General features: G+C 37.4%; 1 protein-coding gene across 2 annotated transcripts in view; it reads left to right on the top strand.

The window, feature by feature from the left end:
- The window catches only part of CPQ (carboxypeptidase Q), a 461,800-nt gene that overhangs the window by 89,907 nt on the left and 351,043 nt on the right, over window positions 1–20,850 (top strand). For both annotated transcript variants that reach the window (XM_055091154.1, XM_024115916.2), the window contains exon 2: window positions 6,836–7,302. In XM_055091154.1, coding sequence (XP_054947129.1) covers window positions 6,870–7,302 — 433 coding nt within the window. In that variant the 5' untranslated portion in view covers window positions 6,836–6,869. The remainder of the gene's footprint in view (window positions 1–6,835; window positions 7,303–20,850) is intronic.

Below are 20,850 nucleotides of genomic sequence, written 5' to 3'. Positions count from 1 at the left end.
CCAAAAATGCTCCCCCCCCCACTGCCTATACAGAACATCTCCTAGGACTACTACCATCCATATTAAGAACAACTGGCCTAGATTAATCGCGCTGGAAACTTTGACCCCAAATAAAATCCAGGTTTGGTTAGCAAGAAAGGGGAGGGATGGATATTAAATAATTACCAGTGCCTACTAATAGTAGGAACTGAGTCTTGCTTAATTTTATATCTTCTCCAAATTCTTGCACAGTTCCTGGCAGATAGTAAGTTCTCAGTGAGCTTTCTTGAAGCCCTGAATGAATAATTGGGATATAAGCTTTGGAAAGTAGAAGCCCACTCTTGTTTGAACTTTGAATTTAATAAAGGAAAGAATCTTCCTTAAGATGGTTAAAGGGCTAACTATTATAAATCTCGGAGCGTTAGTGGGGGTCAGGAGGTGAACTCTGATGTGCCAGTGTCCGAGCTAGGATTTGGCATTTCTGGCCATTATATCTGTTACACAATCTAGGCTGAAGACGAAGAGTTAAATTTATTTCGGTGAATCCTTTCCAGCAATGGTAGGTTTAGGGGAAGTGTCTAAGTCTTCCTGTAAGTAGTATATGCAGTCTTTAAAAAAGTGACACAATAAAAATCTGTCCCTAAGACTTACTCTTTCTGTCTTTCAGCACATTCTCTTTTCATTGTGTCCTTTTCCACTTCACTTAGTCTATTCATCTTGGCACTTCTATCATAGGCTGAGACGTTTTCAAACAATAATATTTTAGGAAAAAGATTTAGAAATAGAAGCAAAGGGTTTTGTTTTGTTTCCTCATAATATAAACCTATTATTAGAATGTAATTCACAGCAGAAGAAAAGTTGGTTTTGCTTAAGTTTCCTTCCAAATTTAAGTAGAAAAGAATGAAAATGACATTGCAATTTTATCTCTTATTGTGAAAAAGATAATCTGTAACTGTGGATCATGAACACAATATATGAAAAGAAAGTCTTTTTTTCAAATAGTGCTCCAAAGTTTCCTTTGAATATATAACTTTCTGAATTCAAAGGCATGATACAGCATGAGTTTTAAAAATGGTTGTTTAAGAGTTTGAAGAGTATAACATTTAATATTCCCCCAGTTTGAATTCAAGTAAAGAAACAATGACTTCAGACCTTTTGTGTATAAAAATAAAGAGTATTTTTAAAGAATGTTTTACAGTTTAAGTTTAGACATTTCGAGTGTCCTATAATTTGCTCGAGAGTGTGCTAGATTTTTTTTTTTTTTTTTTTGGTCAGTTGGGTTATTATTAGTATTTTAGGGATTTTAAATAAATAAAATCTTGAGTGTTTTTGTAAGTGAATTATTTGACTAATGCATCTTTTGTAACCATGGATTACTTTTCCCTCCGTGAAAATTCCAAGGAATAACCGCATAGGTAATAAGTAGTGGCTTGTTTGGGGATTCTGAGGAACTTCACATGCTGTCCTTGTCCTGATGTGAAATCTGTGTGGATTCTTTGTGCTAAGGAGCAGGTCATAGTGAAGATCAGAAAGGAAACTATCCTTCCTTCCTTCCTTCCTTGCTTCCTTCTTTCCTCCCTCCCTCCCTCCCTGCTTCCCTCTCTCCCTCAATCCCTTCCTTCTTTCCTTTTCCTGGCTGCATAAGGGGTGGGAACTGTTCATTAAGTCCCCTGTTACAGTGCCCTGGGGGTTTGTGTTCCACTTTAAAACTTCACACAGTAGACCTGTTTAGTCAGACCTTGGGGAATAATTCCTTCCATCACTGCTGTATCTTCCACCATTTCCCCCTACTTATCATCCAATTCCTTGCCATTTTCTCCATAGCCCATGTTTTGTAAAGCCTCTGTGTCTTTGCATGGTTTGTTTTTTTTCTGTTGGGTTATCTCTCCTTCAGTGCCACTGTCGCCTTTTTCACATGCCATCAGGAAACTCCTCCTAATCCCCTCCTCCAGTTTGTTTTCACAGAAGCTTGTAACCACCTCAGTTATAGGGTTTTCACATTATCTGTCTCTTTATTATACTTGGCGGCTCTTTGAGGGTATGGATATTATCTTATAAATTGTGTCTTTGGTGCTTGGTAGGTAAGGTGCTCAATACATTTTTGTTAAATGACTGGAGAAATGAAGTTATGACCCAAAACAAAGCACCATTTACAATTATAAAGGGGAAATGTTTGAGATCAGTAATTCTATTTGTCTTTGTTGATCACCATAGAATTGTTTGCTCCCTTTGCAGACTGTAGAAAAATACTATAGCTTGCTTAATTTTTTTTTTTTTTTTTTTGTGGTATGCGGGCCCTCCCTCTGCTGTGGCCTCTCCCGTTGCGGAGCACAGGCTCCGGACGCGCAGGCCCAGCGGCCACGGCCCACGGGCCCAGCCGCTCCGCGGCATGTGGGATCCTCCCAGACCGGGGCGCGAGCCTGGTTCCCCTGCATCGGCAGGCGGACGCGCAACCACTGCGCCACCAGGGAAGCCCCTAGCTTGCTTAATTTTATTTTACTGAAATGACTGTATAGGGACATTTTCTATCTCTGAGCTAGGGCAGACTAACAGTCTTTCAGATCAGCAAACCCTCCTGGTGATCCCATAGGAAACTATACTTAGGTCAGTGTGGTGCCAATGTTAGATTTAAAAGGGCTCAGCTCCCATGACTGTATCATTCATGATTTTATCCAAATCCTCTTTTTTTCTTAGGTAAACTGTTTACATGTTTATCACTTACTGTGTAAAACTGTATATTTTGATTTTCCTAAAATTAGCTCTGAGCTACTAGGGCTATCTCCTGGTAGCTATGATATGTAGAAAAAGATATGGCGAGTAAATCTGTATTCATGTTTTCCGAACCCTTCTTGATTTTATACAGCGAAATAGTTCTACTTTTGGCCTGTCTTTTCACACTGGGAAGGGCTAGTGTTTTAGTCCTTTCATGCAAATATACTGGTGTCTTTGATCATCCTTCTCACTTGGATTGACTCCAGTTCTAGAATGAATTTCTTGTTGTATGGTGATCCTAAATCTGTGAATTAGGAGAGAATTTCTTCAAGTTGTCCTTGATTATTGGCTTTTATTTAATCTTATTCTGTCTATATATTTCACTATTTTAATTTTTATTATAATCCTCTGTTTCTTGCTAGGAATGTACAAATTATGTATCAGATTTGTACAAATTATGTACAAATTATGTATAGTCCCTGTGTTTTTAAATTACATATTATATTTTGGTTTTTTTCTTGAGTGGCATTTGGTATAGCAATATCTTGTTCCATTTTTATTACCTCCTCAAATATAGACTGTTAGTTATAATTATTATTTTCTACTATTTATTACTGAAAACACATCTTAGTTGGACTAATATACCTTTCTAAAAGTAATAATAATAAAAAAAGATTCTTGTGGTGCTCCATTGGAGAGGTATATAATTATGCATTCTAGCCAAGAATTACATAGGTAATTTTGAGATTATATTCCAGAGAAAACTAGGTTTAGAGTCAACTAACATGTATTTAGTGTTTACTTGTGTCAAGTGTTCTAGGTGATATCTCATGTAATGCATTGTTTTGTGCCTTTGATCTTAGTAAACTTTACACTCAGGGAAAAACTGATCCATTGAAAGGTAACAAACCATCACCTTTTAAATTAACCTACTTTAAAAAATAAGCACTTATTGCATTTGTGGGATTTGAAGAAACAATGTAGTTAAGATACTCAGAACAACACTCGCAGATACCGAATTCTGTTTTAAAGTAATTATATCATTTTTTAGTGTCAAAATTAATTTAACTGACCATGTTAAGAAGCATTAAATATTATTATCAAAATGATGTGTTATCTGTTAATTCAATTGACATATACGCAAAAAGATGTAAAGATCATAGACTCAGGCACTGTTATTTTCTGGACATATCTTTTAACTAGGATGTGACATACAGATGATGTTCTAGTGGCGCTCTGAGGGATACCATTCACTCTTTTCTGCCTGCAGAGCCATTTCTTGAGCCTGTCCTGAGATGTTATGTCTTCTCTATAGCTTTTCATGATCTCCTTTGTTCTTCTCTTTGTTCCGATGCTACTCTGTATACATATATTTTGTTATAGGTATTCGCTTCTCAGACTGCATTTGGGTATCCTTCATTGAATTTCTATTATATGTAAATGCATATAGTTTCCTAGAAGAAAACTATTCTTAATCCTTTAGGAAGTCTGTGCTAGCTGGTCCACTTACCTGGTTAATTGTAGTTGCTGGTTTGTCTGCTGCCTGGGAGTCACAACGCAGGCCTTGATTAACTTTCTACGAAACAAGGATATGGACTAGGGATCCCTAAGCTCTCCTGTATCTCTACAATGTTGTCATAATATGATTCTAATCCATCACTAGAAATGTATTATGAAATCGTTAATTAATGTTTGCAGAAGGCTTAGAGAACTTTTAATGAGAAGTAGATACTTGTGTTTAGTGTCAGTTAATAGATGGCTTATTAACCTTTTTTCTTTTTTTGCCCCAAGAACATTTTTCCAAATATATTGGAAAAATGTACTTTCAAGAATAAATTGCAATCTGGTGAAATATTTTGATTGCTTAATAAAATTTAGGTTTTAAAACAAGCATCAGTATAGTGACTGTAGAAACGAAAAATCTATGCATTGACCCTTGAACAAGGAGGGGTATTGGTTCCAGGATCCTCTGTGGATGCTGAAGTCCCACAGTCAGCGCTCCATATCCGGTTCTGCATCCACGGATTCAGCCAACCTCGGATCTTGTAGTACTGTAGTATTTATGGGAAAAAAACCTGTGTAGAAGTGGACCTGGGAAGTTCAAACCTGTGTCGCTCAAGTGTCAACTGTAGTTATAATAAAAAAGAAAGCAGCAACAATGTATAGTTTTTATAATTTTTCAAAATATTTTAAATATGATCGCAAGTTTTTAATTCCTACAGCTTCCTCGTGAAGGAGGCAAGATAAGTACTCTTATACTCTACGGAGGTGAGACCTAGAGAGATTAAATGCTTATTCATTCCTTCTTAAAAAGGTATAGAGTGCCTATATATGGGTACAATGATGAATAATTTACCCTATTTGACTTTGAGAGCAGGAGAGACAGATTTATAAACAAATATATTTGTTGATAATATAGTTAATTATGGTAGAAACACAGAAAATGGTGCACGTACCTCTGGGGTATTGTTTGGTGAGGCTTCACAGAAGAGGTGATTTTTAATGCATTCTCGTTATAGACATTTGCCAGGGTGAAGAGAAGGGCCTTGCAATAAAAGGGAATGAACATATGTAGAGACCCAGAGTTATAAAAGGGCCGGGTATTTGAAGAACAGGGTCCAGTTCAGTGCAGCTAGAACATTACTGTCCAATATAAATATTATGTAAGTTAAAAATTTCTAATAGCTATATTAAAAAGTAAAAAGAAATAGGTGAGGTTAATAATGTATTTTACTTAATCCAATATATCTGAAATATTTATTTTTTTTATACTTAAGTATGAAGTAGTTGATTTTAAAGATCAAATCAGGTGTATATTTTACATGTGCAAAACATCTCAGTTTAGCCACATTTCAAGTGCTATGTGTGTGTGCCTGTGAGAGAGAGTAAGGGAGAGAGAGGGAGAGAGAGAAGAAATGAGCATATGAGAATGAAAATGTGTCCACTCTAGAGGGGCAGGTGGAGAGGTGAGGTTGAATGGTTGTTGGAACCATATTTTGAAAGGCCTTGTATGCTGCCTGAATTTGGAGTTTATACTTATAATATAGTAGTTTATGATCGTGCTTCTCAAATTATCCGTGGTGAAGGGCCAGATTTTTAAATTTAGAATTTGTTGCAGACTGATAACTTTTGAAAAATGTAATAGTGAAGTAGAAAAGTAAAATGAAGCATCATTTTTTAGTGATTAGATTTGACAAATGTATAGTTGTTCTATCAGTGATCTATAAAGGTGTCTAAGCCAGTGCTATTCAACAGAACTTTCTATGATGATAGAAATGTTCTTTCTGTGCTGCCCAGTACAACAGCCACTAGCCCATGTGGCTATTGAGCATTTGAAATGCAGCTAGTATGGCTGAGAAGCCGATCATTTAATTTAAATTGTAATACCACATTGGACTATTGGCTACTGTGTTGCACATTACTGAATATGTTTACTTTTAATCTTTGTGTTTGTCTTTCGTGGACTAGTGAAAAACAATTGTGGACTGGCATGGGTCCACAAACATACGTTTAGCACTGTTTACAGCGTGCTCTCTAGAGCTGGAAAGCCTTTGTGTGTCTTTGGCAAGTTACTTAATCTCTTGCTACCCCAGGATCCTCAGTTCTAAAATGAAGGCAATAATAAGAAACTGTTTCATAGAACTGTTGTGAGGATTAAATGTGGAAGGGGTGGGGTTAAGGAGAGCATCAAGAAGAGATGACGTCTCTGGAAGGGCCTCGAAGGATAAGTTCAATAGGCAAACAGGAGAGAGCATATCAGGTAGAGGGAACTCTGAAACACATTTGGATCATACTGTGTTTAGAAGAAGGGGTAGCAGATAACACTGCCCTAGCCCTATCACTGCTACCTCTATTTCTTCCTCTCTTTCCTAGCTATCTTCTTATTTTAATCTTTTAGCATACTTTAAACTGATTGCTAGGTAGCATGTGATTTTGTGGTTTTAATACATCCTACCTCGTCAATAAGGCCAATCATTGCCTCTTTTCTTCTTCATTCCTGGGAGTTACGGTGCCAGAATTTGATGGTAGAAATTGGGCAACAGTTGAGAAGGGAAGGGGAATGCTGTCTGAAAAGCAGTCCCTGGGTTATGGGCAGATAGCTGTGAGATTCTTTTCCCCTAACACATATATCTTACTTACCTAGATTATTTTAGGAAGAAAACAGACTGGGATAAAAAATGAAGTTCCATGTCTTCGTATTTGTTGGCGTTGTTCACCTTTTATCCTTGAACTGTGGGAAAGCTGTATATGGGAATGGCATCTCTCAGAGGACTTTTCAAGAAATAAAAGAAGAAATAGCCTGCTATGGAGATGTTGCTAAAGCAATCATCAACCTTGCTGTTTATGGTAAAGCCCAGAACAGATCCTATGAGCGACTGGCACTTCTGGTTGATACTGTTGGACCCAGACTCAGCGGTTCCAAGAGCCTAGAAAAAGCCATCCAAATCATGCGCCAAAACCTGCAGGAAGATGGGCTGGAGAATGTCCACCTGGAGCCTGTCAAAATACCCCACTGGGAAAGGGGAGAAGAATCTGCTGTGATGCTGGAGCCGAGAATTCACAAGATGGCAGTTTTGGGTCTTGGCAGCAGCATTGGGACGCCCCCAGAAGGTATTATTTGCCTTTTCAAGTCAATTTGCTGTGTTCTTTATTAAAACTAATGCCATGTGATGTAACTGATTATAGTGTGTGCATGATTCATATTATAATTGGGTGATAAAAAGGCGGATATAATCATTTTGCATTCCATTGGCTTGAGTTCTTTACTCTTATACTCCTTTTTTCTTCCTTTTTTCCCTCTCTTTCTTTTCTGAAAGTGTCACTTTTTAAAATGAAGCATCTACAGCTATTGGTCCATGATACTTATGAACTGTATCACTTAATAATTTCTACCTAGTATAACATTAGTATCATTCTGTAGAGAATGGAGATATATGTAAATAGGTTATAAAAACTATGACTTCTTCCAAGTGGCCTCAGTGTACAGAATTTCTTAGAATTAATGAAATGTGGGACAGAGCCTTGCACATTGAATTGATTTGAGGTAATTATTTTTACAGAACCTGAGTTCTCTAATGCAAGGGGTTGTCTAGGGTGGAGTTCTGTCTTTACTTATCAGCACTCTGGCTCAGCCTCATCAGACAATGTAAATGCTTAGATCAGGGATATAAAACCAGTCAACAGTGAGCTATCAGTTGGTATTGGACTATTCATGGACTGTGCATGTATTCACGGACTATATTCCTGTGGCAAAGGAACTACAGTTGGTCCTTGAACAACACGACAGCTGGGGCACCAACCCTCCACGCAGTTGAAAATCCGTGTATAACTTACAGTCAGCCCTCCATATATACTGTTTGCTTCTTCTATATCCGTGAGTTTCTGCATCTGCATATTCACTAGCCGTAGATCATGTAGTACTGTTGTATTTACTGTTGAAAAAAAATCCACGTGTAAGTGGACCTGTGCAGTTAAAACCTGCATTGTTCAAGGGTCAACTTTAGTTTATTAAAAAAAAGCTAGTTGAGCTTCTTTAAAAAGTTTATAGAAACTTTTGTTCTTCTCTAATGCCAAGAGAAACACCCAGTAGAGAAGCAGATGGTCAGCTTTTTAAAAACATCTTTATTGAGATATCGGGACTTCTCTGGGGGTCCAGTGGTTAAAACTCTGCACTTCCACTGCAGGGGGTACGGAAGAGTTCAATCCCTGGTCAGGGAACTAAGATCCTGCATGCCTCGCGGCCCAGCCAAAAAAACCACAAAAAACAAAGAACAAACCACTTTATTGAGATATAGTTCACATACCATAATATTCACCCATTTGAAACGTGCACGTCAGTAGTTTTTAATATATTCACAGAATTGTGCAACCACCATCACTATCTAATCAGAGAGCATTTCATCACCCCCCAAAAGAAACTTTATATTCATTAGCAGTTATGCTCCATCCCTTTGCTACCACCCTCCTAAGCCCTAGGTAGCCACTAATTTGCTTTCTGTCTTTATGGATTTGCCTATTCTGGATATTTCACATGAATGAAATAATACACTATATTTTCTTTTGTGACTGGCTTCTTTCATGTAGCATGTATTCCAGGTTCATCCATGTTGTAGCATGTATCAGTGCTTAATTCATTTTTATTGTTGAATAATTTCCCATTTTACAGATATACCATATTTTATTTATCCATTGATCAGTTGATGAACATTTGTTTTTTTTTTTTCCCACCTTTTGGCTACTATGAATAATGCTGCTATAAACATTCATGCATAACTCTTGGTACGTAACATATATTTTCATTTCTCTTGGGTATGTACCAAGGAGTGGAATTGCTTGGTTATATAATAACTCTATGTTTAACTTTCAGAGGAACTGCCAAAATGTTTTCCAAAGTGACTGCACCATTGTACATTTTCACTGATGTTTTCTAATTTTTACACATATTGTCAACACTTGTTATCTGTCTTTTTGGTTACAGCTGCCCTAGTGGGTATGACGTGATAGTCATTGTGGTTTTTATTTGCACTTCTCTAATGACTAATGATGTTGAGCATCCTTCCATGTTCTTATTTGCCATTTGTGTATCTTTTTCAGAGAAATGTATACTCAAATCCTTTGGCCAGTTTTTAATTGTGCTATTTGAATTTTTATTATTGAATTGTAAATGCTCTTCATGTATTCTGGTTGCAAGTCTCTTATCACTGTGATTTACTAAGGTTCTTTCCCATTCTGTGGATTTTTTTTTTTAAACTTTCTCGATGGTAGTATTTGCTGCAGAAACGTCTTTAATTTTGAATTAGCACAATTTATCTAATTTTTTGTCTGTTGCTTTTCATGTTATATCTGAGAAACCATTGCCTAAACCAAGGTCACAAAGATTTATTCCTAAGAGTTTTATTTATTCTTCTAAGAGTTTTATAATTTTAGCTCTTACATTTAGGGCTGTGAGTTAATTTTAGGTGTGAGGTAGGAGTCCAACTTTTTTCTTTTGCTGTGATCATTCAGTTGTCTCAGCATCATTTGTTGAAAAGACTATTCTTTCCCCATTGAACTGGATGTATTTCATTAATTGATTTTCAGATGTTAAACCAACCGTGCATTCCTGGGATAAATCCCATTTGGTTATGGTGTATAATCTTTTTTTATATGTTACTGAATTCAGTTTACTAGTATTTTGTTGAGTAGTTTTACATGTATATTCATAAGGGATATTGGCCTGTAGTTTTATTTTCTTTGTGTGATGTCTTTGTCTGGTTTGGTATCAGGGTAATTCTGGCCTCAAAGAATATGTTGAAAAGTATTGTGTTGTCTTCTGTTTTTCAGAAGAGTTTGTGAAAGATTGGTATTAATTCTTTAAGTTTTTGGTAGCATTCACTAGTGAAGCCATCTGGTTCTGGGATTTTCTTTGTGGGAAGATTGTTAATTATTACTTCAATATTTTTCCTTGGTATAGATCTATTCAGATTTTCTGTTTCTTTTTGAGTCAGTTTTAGTAGTTTGTGTCTTTCTAGGAATTTATTAATTTTATATAAATTATGTAATTTTTTGGCATACGGTCATTTATAGTATTCACTTATAATTGTTTTTATTTTTGTGAGGATAACGATTCAAATTATTGTTTGGTGTCATTTGCTTTCTGCCTGAAGAACTCTCTTTAGTTTCTTTGTTTTTCAAAGCCAGTCCACTAGCAGAGAATTCTCTAAGCTTTCATCCATATTTAGTTCTTTATTTAATCTTCATTTCTGAAACACAGTTTTACTGGATATAAGATTCTTGATTCACAGCTTTTTACTTCCAACACGTTGAATTTGTCATTCCATTGTCCTCTGCCTTCCATTGTTTCTGATGAGAAGTTAGCTGTTAATATTACTGGAATTCCCCTGTACAGGCATACCTTGGAGATATTTGGTTTGGTTCCAGACCACTGTAATACAGTGACTATTGCAGTAAAGCGAGTCACATGAATTTTTTGGTTTCCTAGTGCTTATAGAAGTTATGTTTACATTATACTGTAGTCTATTAAGTGTGTAATAGCAGTATGTCTAAAACAATGTACATACCTTAATTAAAAAATAATGCTGTTGGGAAAATGGCACCAATAGACTTTCTCAACACAGGGTTGCCACAACCTTCAATTTGTAAAAAACACAATATCTGAAAAGCACAATAAAATGAGGTATGCTGCTTGTGACAAGTCATTTTGCTCTTACTGATTTCAAGATTTTTATCTTTATTTTTCGTTTTCAACATTTTAATTTTGACATATGTAGGTGGGAATTTCTTTGCTTATATCTTGCTTAGAGGTTGTTGAGCTTCATGTATAGATTAATGTTTTTCATCAGTTCGGGAAGTTTTCAGCCTTTTTTTACTATGAATATATTTTCTATCCCTTTTTTGTTCTCTTTTCCTTCTGGTACTTCCACTATGAGTATGTTGGTACACTTAAAGGTGTCCCACCTTTCTCTGAGGCTCTGCTCATTTTTCTCCACTTTTTTTCTCTCTGTTCTTCAGATTGCATAATCTGTATCAATCTATCTATTAAGCCTAGCTTAATAATATTTTCCCCTGTGTCAGAATAGCTTATTTTTCAGCCAGTATTTGGTTAGAGGTTGTGCTTAAGCCTCTTGTGCCAGTAAGGCTTCTTTGTTGATGTATCTGTGTGCAGCTTGGAAAATGTTTTCAATCTGACCCATGTCCAGTTTTTGATTGTTCCTAAGTAGGACCATGTGGATAGCCTTCCCAACCCCCAGGGTTTATTGTGATCCAGGGAGGGTTTTTCTTGGTCACTTTTTCCTCCCTAGTTCTTTTTGTTAAACTTCTGATTGTTCTGCCATTTTGCTTGTTGTTAGCAGTATCATAAAGCTACCAGTACCCACTAACTTGTTCTCTACCAAGCTCTCCATCATTTCCAACAACATCCTTAGGTGTGGAATTCTCTATGTTCTGTTCCTAGTAAAGTCACTACCCTGGTTAAGAACTGCAAAGCTCTTCATCCTCCTGGGTTGCCACTTCCCTGGGAGTTCCCAGGAGCTAGGCATAGTGATAGTGGCCTGCTTCCCCAGAGTGATATCCCTGGCAGGTGCTAGAAGGGGATGGTGGTAGCTACTGGTCTTTTCAGCTTGCCTCTCCCAGCATGAGACCTCTGCCTATGAATGAGCTAAGATAGCAGTGATCAGGGTCCCAGGTTTCTCATGGCTATACTTGGGGTAGGGCGTCTACCATACAAGTAGGGGCTGGATAGAGGAATGGGGACCTAGTCCTCTTGGAGTGGAGTGGCCATAATAGAGTTTCTATAACATGCAGTTGGGGATGGGAGAAGGAAGCAGATTATTGCCAAATGCTACAGACTCTCATTATTCTAACTTAGATTTAGTATATTTTCTTGAATGAGTGTTTCTCCACTTGCTGTATGCCCTTAGGACAATTTTGAGAGACTGTAAGTGATTTTTAAAAAATATTTTTTCCCAGTTAAATGTTTTGTAGGGGGGAAGATCTGCCAAGTTTCTCGCTGTACCATTCTGGAAGTACCACTGGGATGGCTAGTTTTGGTCTCTCTGAGGCTGTTTGAATAGGTGGTAGAGTCCTCTAAGGTGTTAGGGACCCCTCAGCTTGGGTTCTATATTGTCAACCAGGAGTTTGTTTAATTGCCTTATGTTGTCACTAATCTGTGTTAGACACCAGCATATATACGTATTTATTTCCTTTTTAGCCCTCCTAACTATCAATATCTTTAAAGGTCTAGGGGTTTTTGTTTGTTTGTTTGTTTTGTTTTGATTTTAACTAATGAGAAAACCAGACTACAAGAGATTAGGTAATTTGCCCAGGGTTACACAACTAGTGAGAGACCAAGTTCAGGTATGAACAACTGTCAAACTCCAGACTTTGTGCTTTTAGTCATTAGACTATATTGCCTCACATACAGATATTTTAATGTTATTTTCATTTATAAGATTTCCCTTTTTATCCATTTGACTGAAGCAGATCTGTCTCAAAAGTTGCTGGTACTTATACTGCAGATTATACTGGTATCTGTACCTTTGGACGTTTTTTCTCATTTTCCTTTCTTTCGTATCCTCATTTCTTGTTTCTGTAACTGGGCCTGCTGTTCCCTGGCTATCTGCCTGGGAGAGCTGAGCCAAGTTACTGATTGCTCCTGGGCCCTTAAAAACCCAGGGGAAGTGAATTTTACTCACTGGAATCTATTGTGGTGTCCCAAGACTCACTTTCACCCCATTCTTCATTCCATGGAGCTCAAGGTAGATAAACAATTGTCTGGCAACTGGGCTATTTTAAGCTCTAAGGAGACTGGAGTTAGGCTGGACCAGGTGTGGAAAAATTCCCACAGGAGATAGGGTAAAGTCTGCATAAAGGGACCTCTAGGTACAGGTGCAGATCTCATCTCCCAGGAAACCCATGTCATATCCTTGGTTTAGCCACCTACTAGTTGTGTGACTCTGGCCCAGTCATTTAATCTCTATGGGCCTTAATTTTGTCACCTATAAAATGAGAGATGGCTGACAAATGAATCTGTAACATCTTTCTAGATTAGAAAGGCTGTGGTTTTTCTGAGAATCCACAAGGGATCAGTGAAGATGATCACAAGATCACAAGAGCAGTATTCTCCTAGGCATGTGCTATGGAGCAGATTCCTGATGTAACCAGAGTGAATTTTTTTAAACTTTCCAATTCTAGACTTGAGTATTACAGTGTGTATCAGTTTATTTGTGTGCCTGGGTTAGGGCTCTGTGAGCTCTCTGTGGAGAGCTGGGAGAAGACTTCCTACATGCATTTCCAAGAACTACCGGATGTCCTGCAAGCCCCACAAATTCAGCATCTTGTCTGTGTTTCTCATCTTCATTAATGACATTGCCAACCGCCAAGAGCTCAGGCTCAGAGCCTCAAAATTCTGCTAGTATCTGATATGGTATCTTGCCTTCATGTTTTTGTCCCCTGTCAGGAATGCCCTTATTTAAGGATTCAGCTTGAGTGTCTCCTCTTCCATGGAGACTTTTCCTGTGCTTGCTCCCCCCAAGGAAGTATTGACAACTTCCTCCTTTCTGCTTTTCTTGTGCCCTATACTTGCTTATGTCATAAGCATTTCTCTACAGATAATAAGCCTCTCAGAATCAGAGATCCCAGTTTCAGTGGTTCTCAACTGGTGATAATTTTGCTCCCTAGAGGAAATTTGGCAATGTCTGGACACATTTCTGATGGTCATGACTGAGAGGGGGTGCTACTTGCCTTTAGTGGGTGGAGGGCAGGAATATTGCTAAACATCCCACAGTGTACAGAACAGCCCTCCCCTTCCCCCACATCAAATAATTATCCATTCTAAAATGCCAGTAGTGCTGAAGTTGAGAAACTCTGCCCTAGCTCTTCACATAATGTTTCATACACAGAAAAGTTTTGAGAAATAGTCATTGAATGATTGAGTCTTTCCATTTATCTCACTCCAATGTTCAGTTGGTTACCAAGACTTAAATGTCAAATGACTCCATTTTTCTATTCTCACTCTCACATCAGAGTTCAGGACCTGACATCTCCTGCCTACAGTGTTATAGTCGCTTCCTAACTGATCCTTCTGACTCCAGTCTCATTTTAATCAATTTCCATCCTGCTGCTTCAATAGTCTTTGTAAAACATAGATCTCATTATGTCACTCCCTTACTTAAAATCTTTTCACTGTTCAGGGTATAGTTCAAATTCTTATGACCTTTAAAAAAGTGACCCCAGGCTGTGCTTCTTGACTCATGTCTAGTTCCTCCCTAGCCACACACCATGGTCCTAGCTGCTCTTGCCTGGACATGTTCATATTTCCTTGACTTAAAAACTGCTTCCTGGAGCTCTGCTAACCCAACCCTAATCCCAACCCAACCTAACCCTTCTCTGCTTGGAAAATCCCTGCTCATTTTAAAAGACTCATTTAAAGTGGATCTTTTCTCTAAAGTCTTTCTTGAACCTAAACCTAAATAAATGTAATTGTTCTTTCATCTCCATTCTCATAGCACTTTGTTTGCCTATGTTATACAATGATCACAATTTACTGTAGTTGATTGTTCACATGGTTATCTCTTCTGAGAAACTGTGACCTCCTCCGGGGTAAAAGCCACATCTTATTTATCTTTGTATCTCATTTTAGTGCTATACCTAGTAATGTAATACAAATGCATATTAAATAGCTATTGACCTGATGGGTAGATTTGTGATACATATCACACATTTGAAAAGGGTATTTAAAAACTTAATAAAAAACCCCACAAAACTTATTCATACTCAGGCTTCCTTTAGCCTTATGTGATTTCCATAGGTCTTTATGTCATATCCAAATAACAATAAGTTTTGGTTTGCATCTGAAGTGAAGGCACATAGGAAAGAGGAGGATAAATGAACATCAGTCAGATCACAATGAGGTTGTTTACCAGTCACTTCTTTCTGAAAACTTCAGCAACATGGATCAGAAAGCTACAGCTTAAGCTTATTCCAAAATCTCACTGTTTTAATCGTATGGAAACCTAAAATAGCCTTCCTGCATACTCCCAGCACATCCACCAAACGAAGTCATTCTACAGCCAATACTTTGATCCAGTTCTTAGTGAGATGCTAGCTAGTTTACGCCCAAGGTCCCATCATCAGATAATTAGTTATTTGTACCTGTCCTCTTTTCTTCCTCCTTTGGTCTCATCAGGAAAACAGCATTTTCACTGTTTGGTTTTTTTTTTTTTTCTTCCAGGGCTTAATCTTTGTCTGATATCTAATTGCAGTATGAGCAGAAGTCCTCTTAGGAGCCTATATCCACAGATGATACTTAGAATTTGGAGGTGTGGGATCAGCTGAAGGATCTGATTCCAAAGTGTCACAGGTTTTGCAAATTCCCTCTCTCAGCATCAGATCAGGATGGGAAATGAGGAGGAAGGGGGCAAAGGAACTCATTTACTGAGAGCCTGTCTATTAGACGCTAGTGATTGTGCAGATTCTTTTACTTACATTGTCTTTTGGGATGGGTGTTGTTCACACTTGACAGATGGCAGGCTCTGGGAGGTTTAGCACTTTGTCCAAGGTAACACAGCGTATAATATGTGGCAGAGTCATGTCCTAAGTCATACCTTCCCAATGGCCTTCTTTTTCACCTAGCCTCATGGTGGATCTTTCTGCCCACATCTTGCAGGTATATCTGTTTTCGTCTTGGCTGTTTCCTCAAGAATAGGGCCACCCCATCTGTCTCCTGTGTGCCTTTACACTCTCACACAAACACAACTTAAAAAGCACAAACCACAAGATGAAAACATTACCGAATTTGATTGCATCAGAATTAAGAATTTCTGTTCAATGAAGGATACCATGCACAAAGCTGTTAGGCAGATGGAAAAATGGGAGACGATATTAACACTGTCTAAAATCATTATGAGATTAATATGTAGGCTATGAATTACTGGAAATCAAAAGAAAAAGGCAGTAACCCTACTAGAAAAATGGACAAAGGCTCTGAATAAGCAGTTTAAAGAAGGGGAAGCCTAAATGCTAACAAGTGTATAAAGAGATCTTAACTCATTAGCAATCAGAACAATGCAAGTTTTAAAAATGAGATCATTTTACAGCAGAGATGTAAAATGCATTGGTGATGCTGTGGTGATATAGGAACCCTTCCTTATACATTTATTGGTGGGCAGGAAGCATGGTGCCACAATGCTGGAGAGGAAACTGGTAATATTTAGCCCACTTAAATATATTTTCATACCCAATGAACAAATAATTCACTTCCTTAGTATATTTCCCAAAGAAATTGTCACAGAGGTTCCTAAGGGTCCATAACAAGGATGATTATTAGGGCCTAATTTTGGAGGGTAGTGTCCATCTGGAGGTCCATCACTGGGAGAGTAGACATGTAAAATGTGGTAGATGCTCCTCAGGGTATGTTATACAGAAGTTGGAAGCAGCAAACTAATATATATAGCAAAGGAATATATGTGTATATATATATATATATATATATATATCTCAATGTGGATGTATCTTACATGTATAAAGCTGGGTAATAAAAGTAAAAAATAGAGTGACATACATAATACAGTTGCATACATATACATATAATTTTTGCATGCACTCAGAATTATAGTTCACATTTTACAAGAAGACATATAAGCAAAAAATATCTTAGAATGGTTGCCTACCCAGGACATGGGTTGGAGGTAGGAATGAAGATGGGGATAAAAGAGAATAAATAAATTAAAACCAAGAAAATAAAACAAGGTACTTCCCTTGAATAGGCCAATGAAGATGGTATGCTATGAACTAAGGAGTATAATTAGCCCAGCGCCTTGTATCTGATATTAAAAACAGAAATCCACTTGTCAGTCCATGAGTCATGAGGTTAAGGTAGGTATTTGGGTAATTTGTCGTATTCTCCAAGAGGAAAGGAAACCATTTCTCTTTTACTTTTTAAACATTATCCAGTTACCTCTTCATCCATAATCTTATGATAATCACTTTGATTTATGCTTATACAATGTAAAATCTTTACTTTTTACTTACATGTTTTAGTTTTCATGTAATATATATCTTTGTCATTTTTATCCTCTAACTTTCAAAGCTCTGGAAGCAGGGATGATGTATCTTTTCATTTGCTTTGTGTAGCCTTCAGTATAGTAAGACCTTTAGATCACATTAGTTTAATTTTTTGGAAAATCTTCTAGGAAGAGGTTTTCTTTTTAAATCTAAAAGTATGGATAATGTTCCCTGGAGACTGGATGATGAAATAATGTAGGTTGATAGTACCCAGGTATCCTTTCTAAAAAAACACCTTTCTCCGGCTCACATTTCATCCCTTCCTTTCCTTTAGCAAATCTCTGACTCCTTTTTACTAATGGAAAATATCATTGTTTAATAACTGTAGGTTTTTGACAACTGATGTTGTGGGTGAATCTAAGAAATGTGTTCAATAATCAAAAGACTACAATTAGTATTGAACTTCATCATGTAGAACTAGGAAATTTAGATATTTCTTCGCAATAGTTGTGAATCTTGTGTCTCTTTATTTCTCTTTCTCTTTGTATCTCTGTTATTTGCTCTGTCTCTCTGTGTGTTTCTTTCTCTGTACCTCTCTGTACTAACCATCACTGCCCTTCTCTATTACTCTCTTTATTTCTCTCTTATTCTTTTTTGTTTTGGACTCTGTCTTTTCATTTTGTCTTTTCGTTTCCTACTTCCTAGTTTCTGGTTCATTGCCTTACCAACAGTCCAAGGCTGATGTCTCTGCAGCTATGTCACATTATTGCTCTAGATTTAATTGGAACGTCTGTCTTTCTTAGTCTGTAAAAGTCCTCTTTGACAGCCTCATTGTGTTCTTAGAATTACAGTCACTTGAAGCAAGTTGGTGAGCACATGTTTTGTACTCATAAAAGAAAAAATTTGTGATGCATTTCACATTGAAAGTGATTTCCTAACAATCAGTGCCATTTTCATGGTTGTTGGAAAAATGCATCAATAGTGTCAATTAGCTGAAGGCACTTTGATTTCTCCAGGGGCAGTCAATAGGCCAAGGCTTGTAGGACTCCTTACATTCTTGATTTTCTTTGTCTGAAAACATTGCATGTAAATTTTCCAGGAAGTTTCAGAACTTTGTATCATCAAATTGAAACATTTTCCTGAGGAAATATTAAGATTTGTCCTCTTTAGAAGTAGATGGCTTAAAGGTTTTAGATCAACTACTGGTAAATCATTGGGTCCTCAAGGCCTGATTGACAAAGTGGCTGATAAATAAACCCCTGGGACCAGATGACATCCACCTAGTATTTTTGAAGCAAGTTGAGGGTGAAACTGTCAAAACTTGATTAAATTGCTGTTAATCCCTGTTAGTTGCCACTGAGCCCAAGAATTATCAGCTTTGTGACCACCTTGCTTAGGAATTCTTCCAAGAAGACCTTGAGAAGTACATTTTGTTGGTGATCATAACTTCTTTATTTCATCCTTGTGTATGACAGGGTAATGTGTAGGGCACTTATGAATGGTGCATATAGATGACAGAAGGTGATGTCTGAATAATGGTGGAAACCTAAGATAGGACCAGATCAGATTTATAGCCAGTGGGAACTGGTATACACTTATAAATAGGGGAATTTTTGGATAAACATTTTTCAAAAAACATTCTCTTGGCTCTGTGACAGATAGATGGAAAGAAGAAAGATCACAGGGAGTTCAGACTTGAGGGACTAATAGTTTGGACTAATGGCCTCAGAAATGGAGACAAGAATTTTTTTTTTTTTTTTTTTTTTTTTTGCCATGCCATGTGTCTTGTAGGATCTTAGTTCCCTGACCAGGGATTGAACCCAGGCCCCCACAGTGAAAGTGCTGAGTCCTAACCACTGGACTGCCAGAAAATTTCCCCATGGATATTAGTAAATAAAGATCAATTAACTCCTTTTAGATATGAGAGATCAGGAATGGGAGGAATCAAAGATTACAAAGCTTTCAAGTCTGAGTTAGTAGAAAAACCATAGTGATATCACAGAGAGAAAGAAGAGGGCTGGGGAAGGAAGTTGGCTGAAGACAGTGGATAATAGGGTTACTGTTTAATACACTGACCTTTTGAGGTTGATTCCATAGAAAATATTCATGTCCTCTTATAGAACGTCCCCAGATGCCACAAAATGTTAACAATGGACCAGCGTGGCCACTAATTCCACCCTTGTGGCATTTCTTATTTTCTTTAGTTAAATTCTATATACAAACGATTGAATTCTCTGTTGATACTGCCATAACAGTGATTCATGTTTACTTATCTGTCAAGTCAATGTACTGTGAGCTTGATTCAGAAAAGAGCTGCCTATAATCTCTGTCTCTATAGCCCCTAAGGTAGCACTTCTCACATGGCAGGTGCTCAGTAATTGGTTATTGCATTGGCACCCACTGTATGCCCAGCCCAGGGTTAGGTGGCGATGATACCCAGATGAGTCAAACAAGGAGAAAGGCACTGGTGTAAATAAGATGGGAACATAGAGAAGATGGGGATTACTTGCATGTGTGGGTTGAACAAGCCTTCAGAGGGACATGACATTGAAGGATGAAGGATTCATTCGGGCTAAGAAGCAAGAAAACATATTCTTAGGACGGGAAAGAAGAGCAGAGGGTGTAAAAGTTTCCGATGAATTTACCTTATGACCGGAGGAGTATGTTTATAGAGAGAAGAAATAATTGGGTGGTGATAGGACTGGAAAGCTACAAAGGTAGACTGAAGAAAACCTTGCTAAGGTCATCTTATGTATTCTTACCTTTCTTAGGACAGAAATTATTTCTAGGGTGAGGAAAGAAAGGAAGGGAGATTAGATGGTAGCCTAAATTGGTATCTCTTAGTCAAGCATAAAGAACTAGCTGTAAAGAGTTTTGAGTTTTAATCTTTGCTACTATATCATGTGACCGGGACAAAGTTAAAAAAATTCTCTGAACGATGAGTTTCTTTGGTTATAAATATTACTAGTGGTTGCATAATTTGTGTTTGATATGAGAATTCCTGAGTTTTTTTAGTAGGATATCTAGTTTTTTGGTTTTCAAAAATCTGCTGAACCAAACAATAGCTTATACTCTCTTGATCATACAGGATCAATGAAATAATTTCCAGTCTCATCTTCACAGGCAACTGTTAATCTCATTGTTTACTAAATAAAGTTCGCTTCCTCCTTTACGTTGCCATTTTGTCATACATCTCTGTCAGTCTTACTATGATCCAAATGACTTTAAAGCTAATATGGCTTTTAGTAAAAGAATGCTTTGCAAAGTGTGTTTTTATTCAGACTGCCATATTGTGCTGCCTTACCTTTCAAGTGGATTTTCTCTACTTAATTTGGGGGAAATTACCACAAAACATTCAGGGCCTTGTTTTCTGAGAAGGCTGCTGGCTGTCTCTCTCAGTTCATGGAACAGGACATTTGCCATCAGACTGCATTTATGCATTATTTTCATCCTGAAGAGCATTTACTAAGCACTCCTTTGTGGGTACCACAGGTGATATACTGGTCTGAACAAAAACTAAATAGCTTTTAAGGAACCTCCATACTGTTCTCCATAGTGGCTGTATCAATTTACATTCCCACCAACAGTGCAAGAGTGTTCCCTTTTCTCCACACCCCCTCCAGCATTCTTTGCTGTGCAAAAGCTTTTAAGTTTCAT

Source organism: Physeter macrocephalus, chromosome 15 (assembly GCF_002837175.3).
Source record: "Physeter macrocephalus isolate SW-GA chromosome 15, ASM283717v5, whole genome shotgun sequence".
Lineage (NCBI taxonomy): Eukaryota > Metazoa > Chordata > Mammalia > Artiodactyla > Physeteridae > Physeter > Physeter macrocephalus.
The sequence above is the reverse complement of the archived record's forward strand: the minus strand, read 5'-3'. Positions and strand labels throughout refer to the sequence as shown.